The 20256-nt window shown below is 31.5% G+C and overlaps 1 protein-coding gene across 6 annotated transcripts in view; it reads left to right on the top strand.

Annotated features, from left to right (window-relative positions):
- The window catches only part of LOC115209612, a 278107-nt gene that overhangs the window by 182870 nt on the left and 74981 nt on the right, over positions 1-20256 (top strand). For 4 of the 6 annotated variants that reach the window (XM_036501249.1, XM_036501246.1, XM_036501245.1 and 1 more), the window contains one exon: positions 4510-4578. The exons of 1 other annotated variant lie outside the window; for it this stretch is intronic. In XM_036501249.1, coding sequence (XP_036357142.1) covers positions 4510-4578 — 69 coding nt within the window. Of the gene's footprint in view, positions 1-994; positions 1019-4509; positions 4579-20256 lie in introns of all 6 variants that reach the window. One more of the 6 variants, XM_036501247.1, reaches the window with a different exon arrangement.

The raw sequence follows: 20256 nt of genomic DNA, 5'->3' as shown, positions 1-20256 counted from the left end.
CTATCCTAACATCATTCCTAGATGTAAATATTAGTGCATTTCCATAGCCTTTTGGCTGAAGCCAGCTACATAGTTTCTTTCAATCTTTCTCATTTTTTCTTTTCACACATATATATATATACATATATATGCATATATATTTATATATATACATATATATATATTGTATGTAAAATCATATGCACTAAAGTTACATTGGACTAGACAATCCTATTCTATTATGCTATGCTTTAACATATATTAAGCCTTCAGATACTTTTCATAATAATCATTTCTTAGTATATAAAAGGGGGTGTGTCATCTTCCTTTAGATTCACCAGACTTGTAGCTAAAGACGATTATTATATTTTCTGTATCTTTTAGAAATTTATATATTATTCCTAATAAATGAAAATAATTTATTTCTATCATAATTGATGCTTTTTAAGTTTTAGGTATAGATAATCGTATGAGGGTTCTAAGCTTCAACATTTATTTACCTTAAGTTGCTCTGAGATAATAAATTTTTTATGCAGTTTTAAAAGCAGTCTTTTTAAAACTACACTTCCTTTAGAAATAATTTGAGAAAAGAAAAAAACAGATAAAAATTAAGATTTTTTTTTGTGATTGTCTTGTTTGATGGGTTTTAGTTGTTGTTCTCTGTTACAGATGGTGTAGTTGTGGGCAGTGTCACTGTTGTCAAATCTTTACGCAAGATGGTATTTATATAATGACAGATCTCTGTTCTCAATATTTGCTATCATTGTCTTTTTTTTTCCTCTCTTTTTTTTTCTTTTGGTTTAACTATTCTCTGCATCTTTGTTGCTACTTTCCGAAACAAAGCTTAGTATACATAATCTTTTACATAGTTTCTCTAGCTGTAGTCCTTTTTCTAGGGATATGTATTTGTCTGTAGTAATTAGATCCTAGCAATTTCTATGCAGCCAAATTTTATCTATTGTTCAGTATGAGGAATTAGTGGGGATTGACTCATATTGTCTTTTTTTCATTTTAGGCCATTCGTATTTTTTGCGGAAAGGTAAATCTGTCTTTTTTCTCTTGCATGGTTTTGATGTTACTGATACTTCTACTAGTACACATTTGTGGTCACTTGTGCCTTTGGCTGTGTACACACCTTACTACTAACTAAGCTTTCCTTCGTGAAGACTAAATTCTTGATAGTTTTTTCTGAAGAATGTCTCTTAGTAAATTTTATAAATTTGTCATTAGTTATTTTTCTTGATATGGTTATTTCTCATCTACTTTTTTAAGGCATTGCAGTCTAATTTTATCTTAGCTATTGTTTATAGCTTAGTTTTTCTAGATTCAGTTTCTGTATCATGGATTGGCAGTTATTATTTGCTTTGAACAATACAGTTAAAGTAATAAAATGCAGTTTAGAATGTTGTAAAACATACACAAATATTTTTATTCTTATTCATTCTGTAACTTTGGGAAGACTTTGAAATGGCTAGATTTTTTTTTTCCTTGTGGCTGCTATTTCTTTCATTTTTGTCAAAATTCTTGTGATATTCATTAGAAGTTTTGTTTAGGTTTTGTTTTATATAAACAAAGATTGATTCAAAATACATTTCTTTTTACTTAGTCAACTAAATCACACTCATAATATTTAATTTTCATTTTTGGTCAAACTCTTGATTTCATTGTAAATTTAAGATCTAAGAGGCTATTTTCAATAAATAAGATATTAGACACTAAAATACTCGGAAAACAAGTATTACATTCTGTGTATAGTTGCAAATTATGTTGTGGGGACACATCCTTGACACCTTTTTCTTTCATTCGATAAAATGCGTAAAGAGCAATGAATTTTAAGTTCAATTATTTGATTAAACAAAGAATCCCAACCATTTTATCATTTATAGTTCTTTTTTTATTTTATGTTATCTAATATGTAGATATACATATATATAGACATAATACATATATATTAAAAATTGCTTTATGAAATACATATGTATGGATGGATGTATTATAATATACATATAGTAAATATTACATAACGAAATCAATAGTCATTTGTTTATGTTTATAAGTCTTGATTAAAATTACTAACATATTGTAATAGGTGACATTAATAAACTACATTTCTAAAATGACTTCTTTCTGTTAGATAAATATATTTTAATTCAAACCAAAAATATAAAGCACCAGTAAATTTTAGTTAATCATAAGGAGGCAGTTTTCAACTCATTTTTGCATTCATAGAATATTGGAACTTTTCTATTGAGATTTGTTATTTTACATGTTTTTTTTGTTTCATTTTTAATATTCTTTCTTGGCTGCTATTTTATGTGAGTTTGTGGTTTTGGAGTTATTTTTAAACTCAGAACATCAAAATCTATTTGACATTCAGGTATATCTTGCAATATTAAATTTTACATAAGATATTTTGTGGTGGTGAGAAAGGTGATAGGGGAAATGGTGATGTTATCTTTTCTTTTTTATTAAATATAATATTTTTTCTTCTTTATTACCAACATGATTAGAAAAGCACCGGAAATTATTGAAAGTCAGTGTATGAATTTCACATTTAAATCCAATAGTATGAAGGATATTTCTAATGTCATTTTTATGACACAAAACCAAGTAAGGAGTGTTTTTATTTACTTTAATATATAGCATATTTAGTCAAACTAAAATCTGGATGGCTTAGCCAATTCCTGTCAACTGGATAAAAATTAATTGTGGTGGAAAAAAAAAAGAGAATGCATAAATCCCTTTCTCCGTATCATTCCAGTTGACACTATAGTTATTCAATTTGCTTGAATAACCATGTATGGTGGAAATAACAGTGGCCACAATAGACCCAGCTTATCGACATGTGTCACACTTTGCTTTCAGCTGTGATAGAAACTAATTATAGTACAATTAGTCTATATTTTCTACTCATCTTTCCTCTCTTAATTTTCTTTAATTTCTCTCCTTTTTCAGATGTGAATACTTTAGATATATAAGTACATATATACGTATGTATATGTGTTCATGTATATGTATGTATATATATATGTATGTATGTATGTGAAAACGTCTGCATATGTGGGTGCTTTTTGGACTAAAAGTACTGATAGAAAAATAGAAATGCTTTATTATATGTATGTATATATGCATATATATACATATATATATATATACGTATGTATATGTGGATATATATGTATGTGTGCATATATATATGCACATGTATATATGTGCTTATATGTGTATAAATATATGTACATGAATGTACATATAAATGTATGTTTATGCATATATATATATTCTTGCATAATCAACCAAACGAAAGTTCACATGTATAACGCCATCCCATACTTGTTTGTATATGTCAAATATTGAAATATGCTCCTGCACAAACTTTCCAAAGGTTGTGCATGTGTGGGTGGTTTATTTTTATGGTTTACATACATACATATATATATATATATATATATATATGTATGTGTGTGTGTGTATATATGTATGTGTATATATATATATGTATGTGTATATATTATATATATATATGTATGTGTATATATATATATGTATGTGTATATATATATATATATATGTATGTGTATATATATATATGTATGTGTATATATATATATGTATGTGTATATATATATATATGTATATATATATATGTATATATATATATGTGTGTATGTATATATATATATATATGTGTATCTGTATGTATATATATATATATATTTATTTATACACTGTACTTATATGTATATATATGTGAGTGTAATGGGAAGCATATTTATGTGTATACATGTATTTATATATGTGTATATATACCACAGTACATTATTACTTTTATAAGTGTTTGCGTGTGCCTCAGTCCATGTGTGTGTACATATATGTGTTGATATTTATATGTGTGTATATGTTCACACATACACATGGGCATTTCTATACACATATACATATATATGTACTTTTTAAATGTATATGTATGTGTGCATGTGAGTGTAACTATATGTATGTATGCATATATATATATATACACACAGACGCACACACACATACATACATATATATATAGATATATATGTATATGTATATATACATACACAGATATATATTCACATATACACACATATATATATATATATATATTTATGAATATGTACATATATATACATATATATTTTATGATACTGCTTTGCAAAGCAGTATCAATATCCAGTTGTCCGAACTTTATATACTTTACATTATTAGTATATACATGTATATATATATATGTGTGTATATGTATATACATGTATATCTTTGTGTATATATATACATTTATGCTTAGTATTAAGAAATGAGTTTTTACTTATATGTTGTATGTTTGGACATTTGGTGGTATGCTTGTATGTATGCATGTATATACATATATATTCATATATACATATATATTTCTTGAATTTTACTTCTGTTCTTTTAGTTTTATAAATATTTATTAGATTAAGGACTATATTGAAGTCATTGAACCATTTTTCAATATACCATTGTTACATATATGTACCATAGGAAAGACAGAAGAAGTGACGAGCTTCTAGAATCACATACTTGGAGCCATGAGCTGGAAGATCCGTCAATGTAAGTTTCGAACTTAAGCCTCCTGAGCAGATGTTGAAAGCTGTGTCCTGTTATTTGCAAACTATATTTGACTGCTATTCAGATATATACCTCAATGTGTTTGGCTTTTTTATCAGCTGCTTTTTGTCAGCAGGAAGTAATTTCAGACACTGGCTTCATCAATGACCCTAACTGATATATTTAAATGTGTGTGTGTGTTTCTTTATCTGTAAGTACGTATGCAGGCATATCTGTGTGTTAGTGCATGTATGTATGAGATATATGTATATATAATATATACATATATATATATATATATATATATATATATATATATATATATATATATATACGTATATGTGTGTGTGTGCATGTATGTACGTGTGTATGAATATATATTCACACACTCACGTGTGCATATATATATATGCCCCAATACTTTCACATCCATGTGTATGGGTTGTATGTGTGAGTGAATGAGTACATAATGTACACTAAAATGCTTATTGTGAAGTACATAATTTTAGAGAACATCAATTGTAAATATGCATAAAATTAGATATGCATATACACACATACTCTCACATGTACACACACAAATAAAAAAAAAATGGGAGGGTGGATAAATTATTGGGATTCTGGTGCTTGGGTTGAATGTTTATACCATTATAGATATTTCTGTTTCTGAATAAGCAAATTTATCTACTTCAGTTCATTTTGTTGAACAGTGGGCTTTAAACCTTTAACAGAACCTCATGTGGAATTGAAAAATATCCTGGGGGGATATTTGTCCAAGACCTTTGCAGTGCTCTAGGAACTAGACCTTCGTACAGGTTTTTTTAAATTCCTGTACCATAACATTCAATATTCACTTACATTTATTTATTGTTGAAGACCTAAAAACTGAATACAAGGAAGAAATATGACTATATTGTGGCAATCATTATAAAATACAGACACCATGCTTAATTAAATCTTTCTTGTGTTTAGATTGTTTCATTGAAAAATGAGTTTGTAGATATAGGGATTTTTATACTTGTATCTGTTTCTAATATTTAATTAAATTGTTTGAACTCATTTTGCCATATGGAAATTAAGTTGTTTGAGTATGGAGGGGTAAAACTATAAATCATTAAATAGCACTATCTATCATTTGTAGTGATAATCTATAGTTTAACCAGATTATTTTATGGTTTATATTGGAGTATTTGCCTCTTTTTTTTTTCCTACTTTTGTCTGTAAAATATTTTAAATATAGTATTTTATAAATGCTTAATCTCTTGAAGGTAAACTATGAATAATTAAAAATATTTTCAACATAAGCTTAAGTCTTTCATTTTTAAAATATATTTTTGCAATTTGGAAAAAAATAAAGAACAAATATATCTCAATTTTTATAAATGTATTTATCTAAAAATTAGTTGGATTTATTTTAATAAAGGAGATTTGTATGTATTTAATCTTAGCTGGCAAGAGATTAACTATTTTGTTACATGTATTTTCAGCCTCTTTGTCATATGATAGTTTGTTTGTTTTTTTCAAATATTTGTCATAAATTGTTTTAGCTTGTATGAAATTGTAGCCTAAACATTTAAGGTACATTTAATCTTCAATTTTTAAAACTTTTATGAACGGTATAATGAAATTCATTTAAAGAAAATATATAGTGTTTATTAAATTGTTAATTTTATTAAGATATTGATTATATATTTGCTTTGGTTGACTTGCTGTAATTACCGATCAACTGAAGAAATTTTCTATTGAACATTTACTGTCAATTAGCTTGGTATAAAAAGTAATAATTATTGTAATGTTTTGAACAGTTTGTTCAATTTGATGTTGAATCTATGACCATATAACTTAAGCTTTATACTTAAGGAATACTTATTGGCTATAGAAATACGAATTTTATGATGCTGTTGGTTCATTGAAGTCAACTAAAGCATGTATCATTGGAAGTGTTCACTTTCAAAATATGGTCAATATTAATTACTTAATTATTAAATTGATATTGCAAAAATTGCTTAGACACTTTATTTTTGTTTGCTGTAGTTTTAAAATTCTTTAGTTTTCAATAAATGCAGGCAGTCATAGTTTCAAAAATATCATAGAAAATTTCCTAAAAGTAAATTAGTATTTGTAAGATTTAGTAGTGTGAATATGCTATTTTAAAAATTTCTTTTTGAATTATTAACTTTATCTGAATTCATTTTTAATAGTTTCCTATTAACATTTTATTTCATGTATATAACATTATTTGTCTAATCAAATGGGATGACATTTAGTGTATAATTAAAAGGTTTTAGGCAATCTCAAAAATGAAAATAAATTTATTTAGTAATATTTTATATTCAAAAATCTAAAATTCATATATTGTGCTGGATTATATTTTAGAGCTTTGAAAACATTACCAATTTACTTATATTTTATTTAAGAAGCAGCACTAAACACCCTCCCACCACGACCACCACCACGACATCACATTAAACTTATGCATCATTCATTATGTGTTCATTCTATGGTGAAGGAATTGGCTCAGACATTCAGAAGATCAAAATATAAAGTTTAACTTAGTGAAGTATTTATTTCATTGTTCTGAGTTCAAATCCTGCCGGTGTTTATTTTTGGTCTCTCATGCTAGGACATAAAATAGTATCATTAAAATTATTGATTCAGTTAGTGTTTTTGCTTTGGATTAAAGATATTAATTATTCGTATTGAACTCCTTTTCTTATTGTTTCTACATCATACCCTCTCCTTTTTCCTCTTACTTCCTCTCTCATCTTTTTCCTTCTTCCCTACTCTCTCTCTCTCTCTCTCTTTTACATAATCCCAGTGCACCATAAGCATTGAGTCAAAAGGTATTTTCTCTTACTGTCATATTGTATTGCAAATAATGTGATTAAACTGCCAGTAAGAGTAAAGAATAATCAAAATGGAATGAAGCAAAAATTATTTTCTGTAGATGATTCTCTTCAGTATAGTATTATCCTATTCTTCTTATAGTTTACTATTAAAACAAACACACATACAAATTTTACAAAGTTCATTTGATTTGCTACCAATTTATCAAATGAGTTGAACAAAATTATTTTGTACCTTTATTTTCTGTTTCCTCCTTATGAGTGACTACAGTATCTTTTCTATATTTTAGTATTTATCTACAAACTTAGTTTGGGTAAAATGTTCTCAGTTGAGTACCGGTACTACTTAGTGTTTAGATCTCTGTACTAAATTTTATTAACATATTGTACATTTTTTATTTTAGATTCATTTCAGTGAAATATAAAACCAGATTTTATATTTATTTAATAAAAAAGAAAGTGTGTTTGTAGAAATCAGTAGTTAATGGTACTAAAAGTTAGCTGTTGGTAGCTATCACCTCTAGGTATTTTTTTCTTCTCAACTTTATTTTAGAATTTTAAAATTATATACATTCTGGAAATGCAATTTACTCTGTTTCTTTTTCTGTGTATTCTTTTGTTTTGTAGTATTTTCCATTCTTCTATTTTATGTTACATGTGCAGGTTAATATTTCTTTTGTTTCTAAGATGTAATGAAATTAAAACTGAAGATATGCTCTTTACTTAATTGTTGGTATTCATCAACATCTATGTCTAAATAAATTTTGATATTTGTTTAAATTGAAATCATTTCTGTTTAATACAGCTTTTGTTGTTAAGCTATCATCACTGTGATAATAATCTACACACATCTTTAATTGTTATCTTATTTTTTATTTTCTATTTCATACTAGAGCAAATTAAATCTTAATCTTTTGTTGACTTTATGTTTATAAGCATGAATGGATTTGAATGTACTTTTAAAAAAAAGCAAATAGAAGTTATTCTCAACTAGTTAGTGTAAAGTAAAAAAGAAAAACAAAGCTTTTTCAGTTTGAATTTATCTAAGCTAAAGATTAATTTAAAAATTACTATTATTAATACTATTATTAAGAATGTTTGAAAGAAGTCGAATTCATCCGAAAGGAACTCTAAAACTTTTAGATTTCCTTAATAATATGTTATTTTTGACATTTCAAATTATGATGGATCCATATATAAACATTGTACTAGTATACTGATATTAGTAAACCATAAGTCATAATATAATGAAGGCATGTTCATTGACTTAGAATGCCAATGGACAGATCTTCTTGCTTCTATTTAATTTATATTTATATATTCAGTTTTTTCTTTGTGATATTTCTTTTAAAATTTATTGATTTTGATTTATAGTTCCTGACCAATTATTTATTACCTATCAAATTCCAGTGATTTCAAGTTATCTTAATTTTATATGTAACAGCCTGCAATATTCACGTTAAGACTTCTCATTGCAAATCGTTTTTCTACCAATGATGTCATTTGTTTATTTCAATGTTTTGCAAGTGAATTTTTGTATGTTCAACTGTTAAGAAACTTTTTGTTGAGAATTGGGTGGCATTTTCGAAGACAAGCCATAATGAACATTTCTGTAATGCTTTTGTCAATGAAAATTTTAAGACATTTGTCATTGTTAGAGATTAGTTTTATAGTTTATCATTTTACTGAATCTGTATTTTCCTATATATAATTTATTGTATTTTTAAGATTTCAATATTTGAAATTCTTCATTGCAATGTCTGCACATCTAATAGTATTCCTAGATGGCTAGTTGCACTGTAATTAATCTGTTGACATACTTCCATCATTGACTACCCTTTAGTATTCAAATGACTCGGTCAAATGTAATGCTTATTTATTTGTATTGTATTGAATTAATCATGCATTATCTAGTTGCTTTGAGATTTTGATAGTGTTTGTTTAGTTTTTGAATAACATTGCCAGTTTGAACATAAAACAGCTGGAATATTTGGACCAGATATGGCCAGTTTAAACATTAAATCATTAAAAGAACATGATCTTTTAGTTTATGATTTGATTTACTTCTCAGATATGATGAATTGGAACTATTTACAAATGGCAATAAAAAATTATAATTTAAAATTACTTTTGTTTAATGAGGTATCACATTTACCTCATTGAAGCTGTTGTTATGTTGTTAGAAAGTATCAGTTGATGTTTAACCCCAAGTCAACCTTGGTTGTGAATGCCTTTGATCAAAGCATTCCAGTCATGACTATGCCATCCTTTTTTCTTACACAGTGTGTCAAGTATCACATTATCTATGTAAGCCTTGCTTTTAAAATGGTAGGATGAGATTTGAGGGTGATTTAGCTCCTATTTCTTGCAGGTCAATCAATTGCATAGAGGCTTCTTTGTTGGTTTATAGTCTCTGCCATTTTATTACTGGCTTGACTTGTTATTTTAAAAAAATTTAAAATATTCAAAATGTATAATTGCCTTAAATAAGAGATATATCTAAAAATCACAAGATAGCTTTCAACAGCCTTGATTATCATTTTCTATTTTACTCCTTTCAGTATTTAAATATTGTTTTGTGTAGCATATACCTAAGCTTCCTGTTGGAGCCAGTTTTCCATACAAGAAACATTGGATATTAGAATATTTTGTTAGTCACTACAAATTGGGGCATCTTTGAAAGTTTTATTTCAAAGTGAAGTCATTTTACATATTTGTGCAAACATAAAATAACTTTCATGTTTGTTTAATAACTCAAATTACAAAATACCTTGAGAAGGATTTTATAATTTATAAACTGGAATTTGCACTTTGTTTTAATAATTTATATCCATTTTTTGCTAGGAGAAATATTTCTTTTTGTAGCAAATCTTTGTTGAGACTGATGCTAGTGGCATTTATCATTCAGTTGTCCCCGAGGCAAACTAAAACAAGCATTATTATGTACCAAATTTGAATATTCAATATATGATTTGTAACACAGTAAGTTGACTACTCATGTAATATACCACAATTCTACAGTCATACATTGTAACTGAGCTTTACAAGTAGAGAAGTACATAAAGTTAAGTTCATTTCCCAACCATATAGTCGCAGGCTCAATGTCATTGTGTCATGTCGACAAGTGTCTTTTATTGCAGCCCCAGGTGAAACTGTCTTATACATATGTGTGCACATGCTTCTGTTTCCCGGTGTCTCTCTGTCTTACTTGATAGCAGTAAATAAGCATCAACACACACATGCATAAGTATGTGTGTATATTTATGGCTCAGTGATTTGTGTCAGGCTTACAATTGTTTGTGGCTTTGACTTCTATTCCAGGACAAGGCTGTGTGTTGTGTTCTTGAGCAATACTCTTTTTTTCACATTCCTCCAGTTTATTCACCTGTAGAAATGAGTTGCAATGACACTGGTGCCTAGCTGCATTGGCCTCTGCTTTTCCTTGGACAATGTCAGTGTGCTGGGGAATATGCTACAATGTAATATATGATTACATCAAAAAAATTCTGCCAAAACAACAGTAGTAAATTTTAAACCCCATTTATGTTCTTTACATACACTCATAGATAAATAAAGTCACACACACATATATATATGTATACATAAATATATATACTTATACACACATACATTTGTATGCATAAATACATATAAAAGTATACCTGGGTGATTGCTGATCTTCCATAAGAATTTTTGCCCAGACTTGTACTGATTGTTTGTGTATGTGTATTTATATTTGTGTGTGTATATATATTGACATGTATTTGAATGTATATATATTCAAATACATATATATATATATATATATATTTAGGTGCAGTCATGGCCCTGGGTTCAGTTCCACTGCATGGAACATTGCAGTTGTCTTCAGAAATAGCCTTAGGCCAACCAAAGCCTTGAGTGCATTAGGTAGATGGAACCTGAAAGAATATAATTGTGTGTGTGTATGAGTGTGTATACATATATATATATATATTATATATATATATATATATATATATATATATATATATATACTCACACACACACACACACATACACACACAATTCTCTGTCTGTGTAGTGGGATTAGTTTGTTGCACAGCTTAATAGTTGCTGCTGGTGTGATTATATCTCCATAACTAAGCATGTTCAGCAAAAGAAAGCAGTAGAATATTACCAGGCTTATATATATATATATATATATATATATATATATATGTTTATATATTTATATCTTTATATATGTATATTTATGTTTATATATTTATATCTTTATATATGTATGTTTATGTTTATGTATTTATATCTATATATATATGTATATATATGTTTATATATGTGTATTATATATATATATATATATATGTTTATATATGTGTATATATATATATATAATATATATATATATATATGTACATATGTATATATATATATATTATATATATATATATATATATATATATATATATAAACATATCAGCCGAATTGCTAAGATGATCTGGTTCTTGACTGATGACTGAGGGCTTCGAATGTCGTCCTGTGGTTCTTGTGTCGTCTCTGTGGTGTTTCATGTTCTTGTCCATGTCTGTATTTAATTTTACTGTTTACCTATATATATATATATATATATATATCACTTAGAATAACTTAGAAAGGTTTTGGCCAGTATTGGCCCAGGCCATGTCTAACTTAATAGCACCACCTGGCGAAGTCTTTCAATTCAGGATTTGGGCACCAAGGCCCATTCGAGCAGAGAGTTATTGTTTGTGGAGACATATCCGGGTGTGGGTGGTTTGTCCGGGACTGTTTGAAGGAATTTGTCCAAAGACTTCTTGAATTTTGTGTGGTCAGTTTCTTTTTTGACGTGTTCTGGTGTAATGTTGAAGAGAGCGGGTCCAATTGAGGTGAAATAGTTGTGCCGTATTGTCGTTATGTGATGCGATTTAGATTTTTGTTGTGGACGGATGGCATGTGGTCCAAGCCTTGGATGTATTTTGAAGGTGATGCCAACATCATTCAGACAGTTCTGATGGAATATTTTCCACATCACACAGATAATGTAGCGTTCACGGCGTCGTTGTAGTGAATACAATTTCAGCTTCTCTAGTCTACCCCAGTAGTCAAGGTCTGACATATATATAGATAGATAGATAGATATAATAATATTAGGGAGTAAATTCAAACTTACAGGGAAAAATTAGATTTAGGATTAAATCTAATTTTATAGTATAAATATATATATTAAATTAGAGATAAAACCACTATTAGGCAAATCAAACAGTGAAAATCATAAACCAATACATGGAAATAAAATTAATTAATAAAAAATATATAAAATATAAAATTAAAAATTTATATTATATAAATTTAAAGTTAAAATTTAAAAGATTATTTAAATTAATAATTTATACTTATAAATTTATATATATATATATATTTTATTCTTATTCATCATCATCATCATCATCATCGTTTAACGTCCGTTCTCCATGCTAGCATGGGTTGGATGGTTCGACCGGGGATCTGGGAAGCCAGAAGGCTGCACCAGGCTCCGGTCTTATCTGGCAAAGTTTTTACAGCTGGATGCCCTTCCTAACGCCAACTACTCCGTGAGTGTAGTGGGTGCTTTTTACGTGCCACCTGCACTGGTGCCAGGCGAGGCTGGCATCGGCCACGGTCGGATTGGTGCATTTTATGGAAGCTAGTCAAGGCGGCACTGGCTTCGGCTACGATTCGGATGGTGCTTTTACATGCCACCGACACAGAAGCCAGTCGAGGTGGCGCTGGCATCGGCCACAATTCGGATGGTGCATTTTATGGAAGCCAGTCGAGGTGGCACTGGCTTCAGCTACGATTCGGATGCTGCTTTTTACGTGCCACCGACACGGAAGCCAGTCGAGGTGGCGTTGGCATCGGCCACAATTCGGATAGTGCTTTTTACGTACCTCCAGTCCCAGGGCCCTGGCTTCGATTTCGATTTTTATTATTATTTTTATTATTTTTATTATTATTATTAATTTTTTTTAAAAATATTTTTTTATATAGGAGTGGCTGTGTGGTAAGTTGCTTGCTAACTAACCACATGGTTCCGGGTTCAGTCCCACTGCGTGGCACCTTGGGCAAGTGTCTTCTGCTATAGCCCCGGGCCGACCAATGCCTTGAGTGGATTTCGTAAACGGAAACTGAAAGAAGCCCATCGTATATATGTATATATATATATATATGTATGTGTGTGTTTGTGTGTCTGTGTTTGTCCCCCTAGCATTGCTTGACAACTGATGCTGGTGTGTTTACATCCCTGTCACTTAGCGGTTCGGCAAAAGAGACCGATAGAATAAGTACCGGGCTTACAAAGAATAAGCCCTGGGGTCGATTTGCTCGACTAAAAGGTGGTGCTCCAGCATGGCCGCAGTCAAATGAATGAAACAAGTAAAAGAGTAAAAAGAGTATATATATAACTATCAAAAAGTATTAAAAGTTTAATATAAGATAAATAGTAAAACCATATTTTATATATTTTATATTAATTAATTTTATTTCTATGTATTGGTTTATGATTTTCACTGTTTGATTTACCTATTAGTGGTTTTTATCTCTAGTTTAATATATATATATGGATATATATACATACATATTTATATATATATAAATATATTTATATATATATATATATATATAGATACACTGAAGTAAACACATAAATGTGAAACAGGGGTAGAGTAATATGCTTTATTTAAAAGCAGGAGAAATTCAACAAAACCTGTTACTCTGAGTTTCATGTTCCCGTTCGACGAACGGGAACATGAAACTCAGAGTAACAGGTTTTGTTGAATTTCTGCTGCTTTTACATATATAGATAGATATACATATATGTATATATATATCCACACATATATGTATATATATATATACACACATATGTAATATATATTATATATAGGCTAAACTGGCAAAATGACCATCCCTAAATAAACAATATATATATATGTATATATGTGTGTGTATCTATATGTATATATATGAGTATATATATGTATATATAAATGTAAATATATATATATATATATATATATATATATATATACTGTACATATAACTATATATATGTATATATAGATAGATATATATATGTATGTATATATATATATGTACATGTGTATGTATATATATGTACTTATGTGAATATATATATGTATATGTATATATATATAAGGAGAATTCACAAAAAAACAAAGACGAAGACCGGTGTTGTAGACAACAAAACAGATGTATTAGTATAACGCTCGGGAAGTGAATAAGTCTTTAACGTTTTGAACCTACGCTCTTCCACAGGAAGAAACAAGGAGAGAAACTAAAGAATGTGTAGTGGCTAGCAATCTGTCATGGCAAACAGAAGACTCATACAGGAGAGCTTGGGAGAAGGGGAGATAATAAGGTAGTGGTGGTCCCAAAACGAAGGTGTGCGTGCATGTGTATAAGAGAGTTTGTATGTGCGTGTAGAAGAGGGCTGGTGATCTTGACGTGTGTGTATGTGTAAGTGTGAAAATGTGGGTCTGGGAAGTGGTCAGTGGTGGTGTATGCGTGGTGGTGATGTGTTGTGTGGTATGGTGGTGTATAGTTTGTGGTGTGGTGTGATGGTGTTAGGAGTTGTTGGAGGCGAGAAAGGAAGGGTGGGGGCAGAGGTGGGTAGGTGGAGGGTGGGTGTAGAGGTGAGGTATGTGAGAGTCGTGTAAGGGCTGGGGTGGAAAAGGATAGGGAAGGTGGGGGTGCAGTGGGCTTATGTTGGAGGTTTATATATATGTGTATATATATGTATATGTATAAATATGTGTGTGTGTATATATATGTATATATATTTGTATATGAATATATATAAATATGTATGTATATATAAATGTATATATTTATATATGTATATATATATCATCATTATCATCGTTTAACGTCCGCTTTCCATGCTAGCATGGGTTGGACAGTTCAACTGGGGTCTGGGAAGCCCGAAGGCTGCACCAGGCCAGTCAGATCTGGCAGTGTTTCTACAGCTGGATGACCTTCCTAACGCCAACCACTCTGAGAGTGTAGTGGGTGATTTTATGTGCCACCGACACAGATGCCAGACGAGGCTGGTGAACGGCCATGCTCGGATGGTGTTTTTTATGTGCCACAAACACAGGTGCCAGACAAGGCTGGCAAACGGCCACGCTCGGATGGTGTTTTTTATGTGCCACCGACACAGGTGCCAGACGAGGCTGGCGAACGGCCACGATCGGATGGTGTTTGTTACGTGCCCACAGCACGGAGGCCAGTCAATGCGGTACTGGTTACGGCCACGTTCGGATGGTCTTCTTATGTGCCACCGGCACTGGTACCACAAAGATACAAATTTCATTGATGTTCATCGATTTTGATTTGGTTTGATTTTGATTTTCACTTGCCTCAACAGGTCTTCACAAGTGTCCCAAGAAGGAAGGTATGCACAGGTGGACTGACTACATCCCAGGTAGGGGCCATGGGTTATGGCCTCACGTGTCCTGCCGGATCTTCTCGCACACAGCATACTTCCAAAGGTCTCGGTCTCTGGTCATTTCCTCGGTAAGACCTAAAGCGCGAAGGTTGTTCTTCACCACCTCGTCCCAGGCTTTCCTGGGTCTACCTCTTCCACAGGTTCCCTCAACCGCTAGGGTGTGGCACTTTTTCACACAACTATCTTCATCCATTCTTACTACGTGTCCATACCAGCGTAGACGCCTCTCTTGCACACCACATCTGATGCTTCTTAGGTCCAACTTTTCTCTCAAGGCACTTACACTCTGTCGGGAAGGAACACTGACATTACACATCCAACGGAGCATACTGGCTTCATTTCTTGCGAGCTTACGCATATATATATATGAATATATATATATATGTATCTATGTATGTATATATGTGTATACATATATGTGTGTAATTATATATATATGTAAAATTTAAGTAATATGGGTAAAAATTGATATTAATTAAATCAATATCAATTGAAACTAGTGGCCTAGCACATTGAAAAAAACCTGAAGATTCAGGAAATTATATTACATACGTATAAGATGAATGACCACTAGGTGGATTCCTACTCCACTAAAGGTAGACCCCATATGATCTAACCATAAAGAAAAATTGTTCCCGAGAAATGTCGGCAAATGCCAGAACGCAAAGCAAGCAAGACAAATGAAAAGATACAAAATATATGTGTATATATATATGTGTGTGTGTGTGAAAATATTTATATACATGTCTGTATTCATATATATATATTCTGATGTGTACAAATAAATCTTTATATATATAAAACTGAGAATGTGTGTCTGTCTGTGTGTTTCCCTAAAACTTGAGAACTACACAACCAATTTCATTCAAATTTTACACATGCCCCACTAAGGGTCCATGTAGTTTCATGGGCAAAAAAAATGTTCAACTTCTTGCCTAGAGCGAGCCCGTAGCAATATCATATCTTCTCCACTATTTCAGTATTACGTGTTAAAAGTGAAACAAAAACGTTTCTCTATTTTATGTCAGATGCTTTCACTTTAACAATAAAAATAATAATAACAATTGAATTATATGTAGTAAGTAATAATTAAAATCAAACTAAAGTAACATGACAAAAGTAAAAATAGCAATTGGTATAAAATTGCATCAATGATTTGAACTTGAATAAGTGGTTTCACATGAATGGGAATAAATTAAAAATAAGATTAGCATGCAGAAATGGAATAGTCCAGATGGATAATAAAAAATTAAATTAAAGAAAAGACTATTGTCTATAAAGTATACAATGTAGAGAAAAAAGAAGATTTGAACACATGGAGGAAAGCACCTTCAAAAAGTGTCTTGGTGCGACTATGAATGGTATCTAATCAGAGGTGGTAAATTCGCCACAATAGAAGCAAGGTTCGAGTCAACGGAGCGTGCAAGGGAGTACTCAACTCGAACTTGCAAAGTGGAAATATTTTATTTTTATCTTTACATCTGCGACGTAGGACGTCCCAGAAAAATATTTAAAATTTACCCCCCCCCCCCTCCGAAGTAGAGGTAGGCTGGATTGTAGCCACACTTCTATACAAGAAGGATACAATTGATCGAAATTACAAGAGACGGGCTAACAATTCCAGTCTGTTATATATTTTGAGTATTGTTATCACTAGCGATATCAGGATATAACTTTGTATTTTATGTGTAGATGTATATATATAGATGTACACGTATATATACACATATATGCATGCACTAGCACTATGACCCGGCAACGACGGGTCTTTAATGCTAGTATATATATATATATATATATGTGTGTGTTTCTGTGTCTGTGTTTGCCCCCCCCAGAACATCGCTTTGCATGCGATGCTGGTGTGTTTACGTCCCCATAACTTAGCAATTGAATTAGGTACTTAAGTAGAGATAACCTGTCAGCCTGGTATTGTCTGCAGAGCTTGAAGGAAGGTTAATAAAATTAAATAGGTCACAGGATGTCAGGTATTAAAGCAATATTACCATTGCATCAAACAATGCAAAGAATGCATCAATGTAAATACAGTGCCATCTTTAGTTGCAAAGAATATGGATTTTCAATGGACAAGATATGTTAATATAAAGTTTCTCAAATATTTTAGCAGAGCTAGAGGATGAAAGAATTCCATGTTGCCACTATTGCAGCAGGAATAATCTAAGAGAAAACTATCTACAATTTAGGAGTGGCACAAATGGCTGACAGTAGGGGTCATGGAATTGTAATTCATTTCTAATTTTTATCTGTCCCCTTATCACCATCAAAAGACCAAATGCTAGTAGACTATGTTTATTGTGAATAAGAGCATTAAGAGTTGACAGTTCAGAACCAGCTGCTGGTCATAAATGGATATTATTTGATGTTCCCTCAAATCTTAATTTCCTGTGGCTATAAGTATCCCTATAACATAAAGAAACAAGCTTTAGAAGGAGTCAATTACAGCGTGATAAATGTCTATAAAACAGGTAGGGGTAACATAAACTCGGTTCAATATTTTCAGTTAAAGGGGCCTACACTATGAAACATAGGATGCTACAATAAGATCTAGATAAACATTAAGGGCACTGAGGGAAATCTTTGTAATCAAGGTATATATATATATATATATATATATATATATATACACATGTATATTTAGATGTGTGTATATATATTCAGATATGTATATATATATGCACGTTCAGATGTAGGTGTATATATATTTAGATGTGTGTGTATATATATATATATATTTTCACATCTATCATTATTTACATTAGCAATAAGGTGACTAGCAAGTTCACACCTTTACAGGCACAATATAAAATAATTAAAGTTTTGATAGGGTGTATAATACCACTTGCTAAAACCAGAGCCAATGCTCTGAAAACCACCATAAAACTTATGATAATGATACAAACGAGCAATGCAATGAACATTTCAGAAATAGGCTTACCCTTGCTTTGAATACAGAGATAAATATTATGTATTTCTATACCAATTGAGTTCATGCTTTGCATGACAAACATGCTTTATGATCTTCTGTTAAAATTAGAATTTAACATCTATTTCTGGAATATTCACTCTGCTAGCTGGTATGTATCTTTATCATAAATTATCTCTGGTTTTAGGAAGTGGTATTGTGAATATATCATCATCATCATCATCATTTAACGTCCGCTTTCCATGCTAGCATGGGTTGGACGGTTCAACTGGGGTCTGGGGAGCCCGAAGGCTGCACCAGGCCAGTCAGATCTGGCAGTGTTTCTACAGCTGGATGCCCTTCCTAACGCCAACCACTCCGAGAGTGTAGTGGGTGATTTTATGTGCCACTGACACAGGTGCCAGACGAGGCTGGCGAACGGCCACGCTCGGATGGTGTTTTTATGTGCCACCGACACAGGTGCCAGACGAAGCTGGCGAACGGCCATGCTTGGATGGTATTTTTATGTGCCACCGACACAGGTGCCAGACAAGGCTAGCTGACGACCACGCTCGGATGGTGTTTTTATGTGCCACCGACACAGGTTCCAGACAAGGCTACCAGACGACCACGCTCGGATGGTGTTTTTTTATGTCCCACCGACACAGGAGCCAGATTAGGCTGGCGATCGGCCACGATTGGATGGTGATTGTTACGTGCCCACAGCATGGAGGCCAGTCGGTGCGGTACTGGCTACGGCCACGTTTGGATGGCTTTCTTGTGTGCCACCGGCACTGGTATCACAAAGATACAAATTCCATTGATGTTCATCTATTTTGATTTTTGATTTGATTTGATTTATATATATACATATATTTTGGCAGAGCTGGCAGAAACGTTAGCATGCCGGGCGAAATGCGTAGCCGTATTTTGTCTGTTTTTTCGTTATGTTCTGCGTTCAAATTCCGTCGAGGTCAACTTTGCCTTTCATCCTTTCGGGGTCGATAAATTAAGTACCAGTTACGCACTGGGGTCGATGTAATCGACTTAATCCGTTTCTCTGTCCCTGTTTGTCCCCTCTGTGTTTAGCCCCTTGTGGGTAATAAAGAAATATATATATATATACAAACACATGCATATATATATATATATAAATATATAATGTGGAGGCGCAATGGCCCGGTGGTTAGCGCAGCAGACTCTCGGTCGTAGGATCGCGGTTTTGATTCCCAGACCAGGCGTTGTGAGTGTTTATTGAGTGAAAACACCTATAGCTCCCTGAGGCTCCAGCAGGAATTGTGGCGATCCTGCTGTACTACTATTCACCGCAACTTTCTCTCACTCTTTCTTCTGTTGGCCTGCTCGCTACAGCCAGCGGGATGGCGTCACTGAATGCTACAAACAATGTG

Source organism: Octopus sinensis, linkage group LG3 (assembly GCF_006345805.1).
Source record: "Octopus sinensis linkage group LG3, ASM634580v1, whole genome shotgun sequence".
Classification (NCBI taxonomy): domain Eukaryota; kingdom Metazoa; phylum Mollusca; class Cephalopoda; order Octopoda; family Octopodidae; genus Octopus; species Octopus sinensis.
This window is presented reverse-complemented; position numbering and strand designations above follow the sequence as displayed.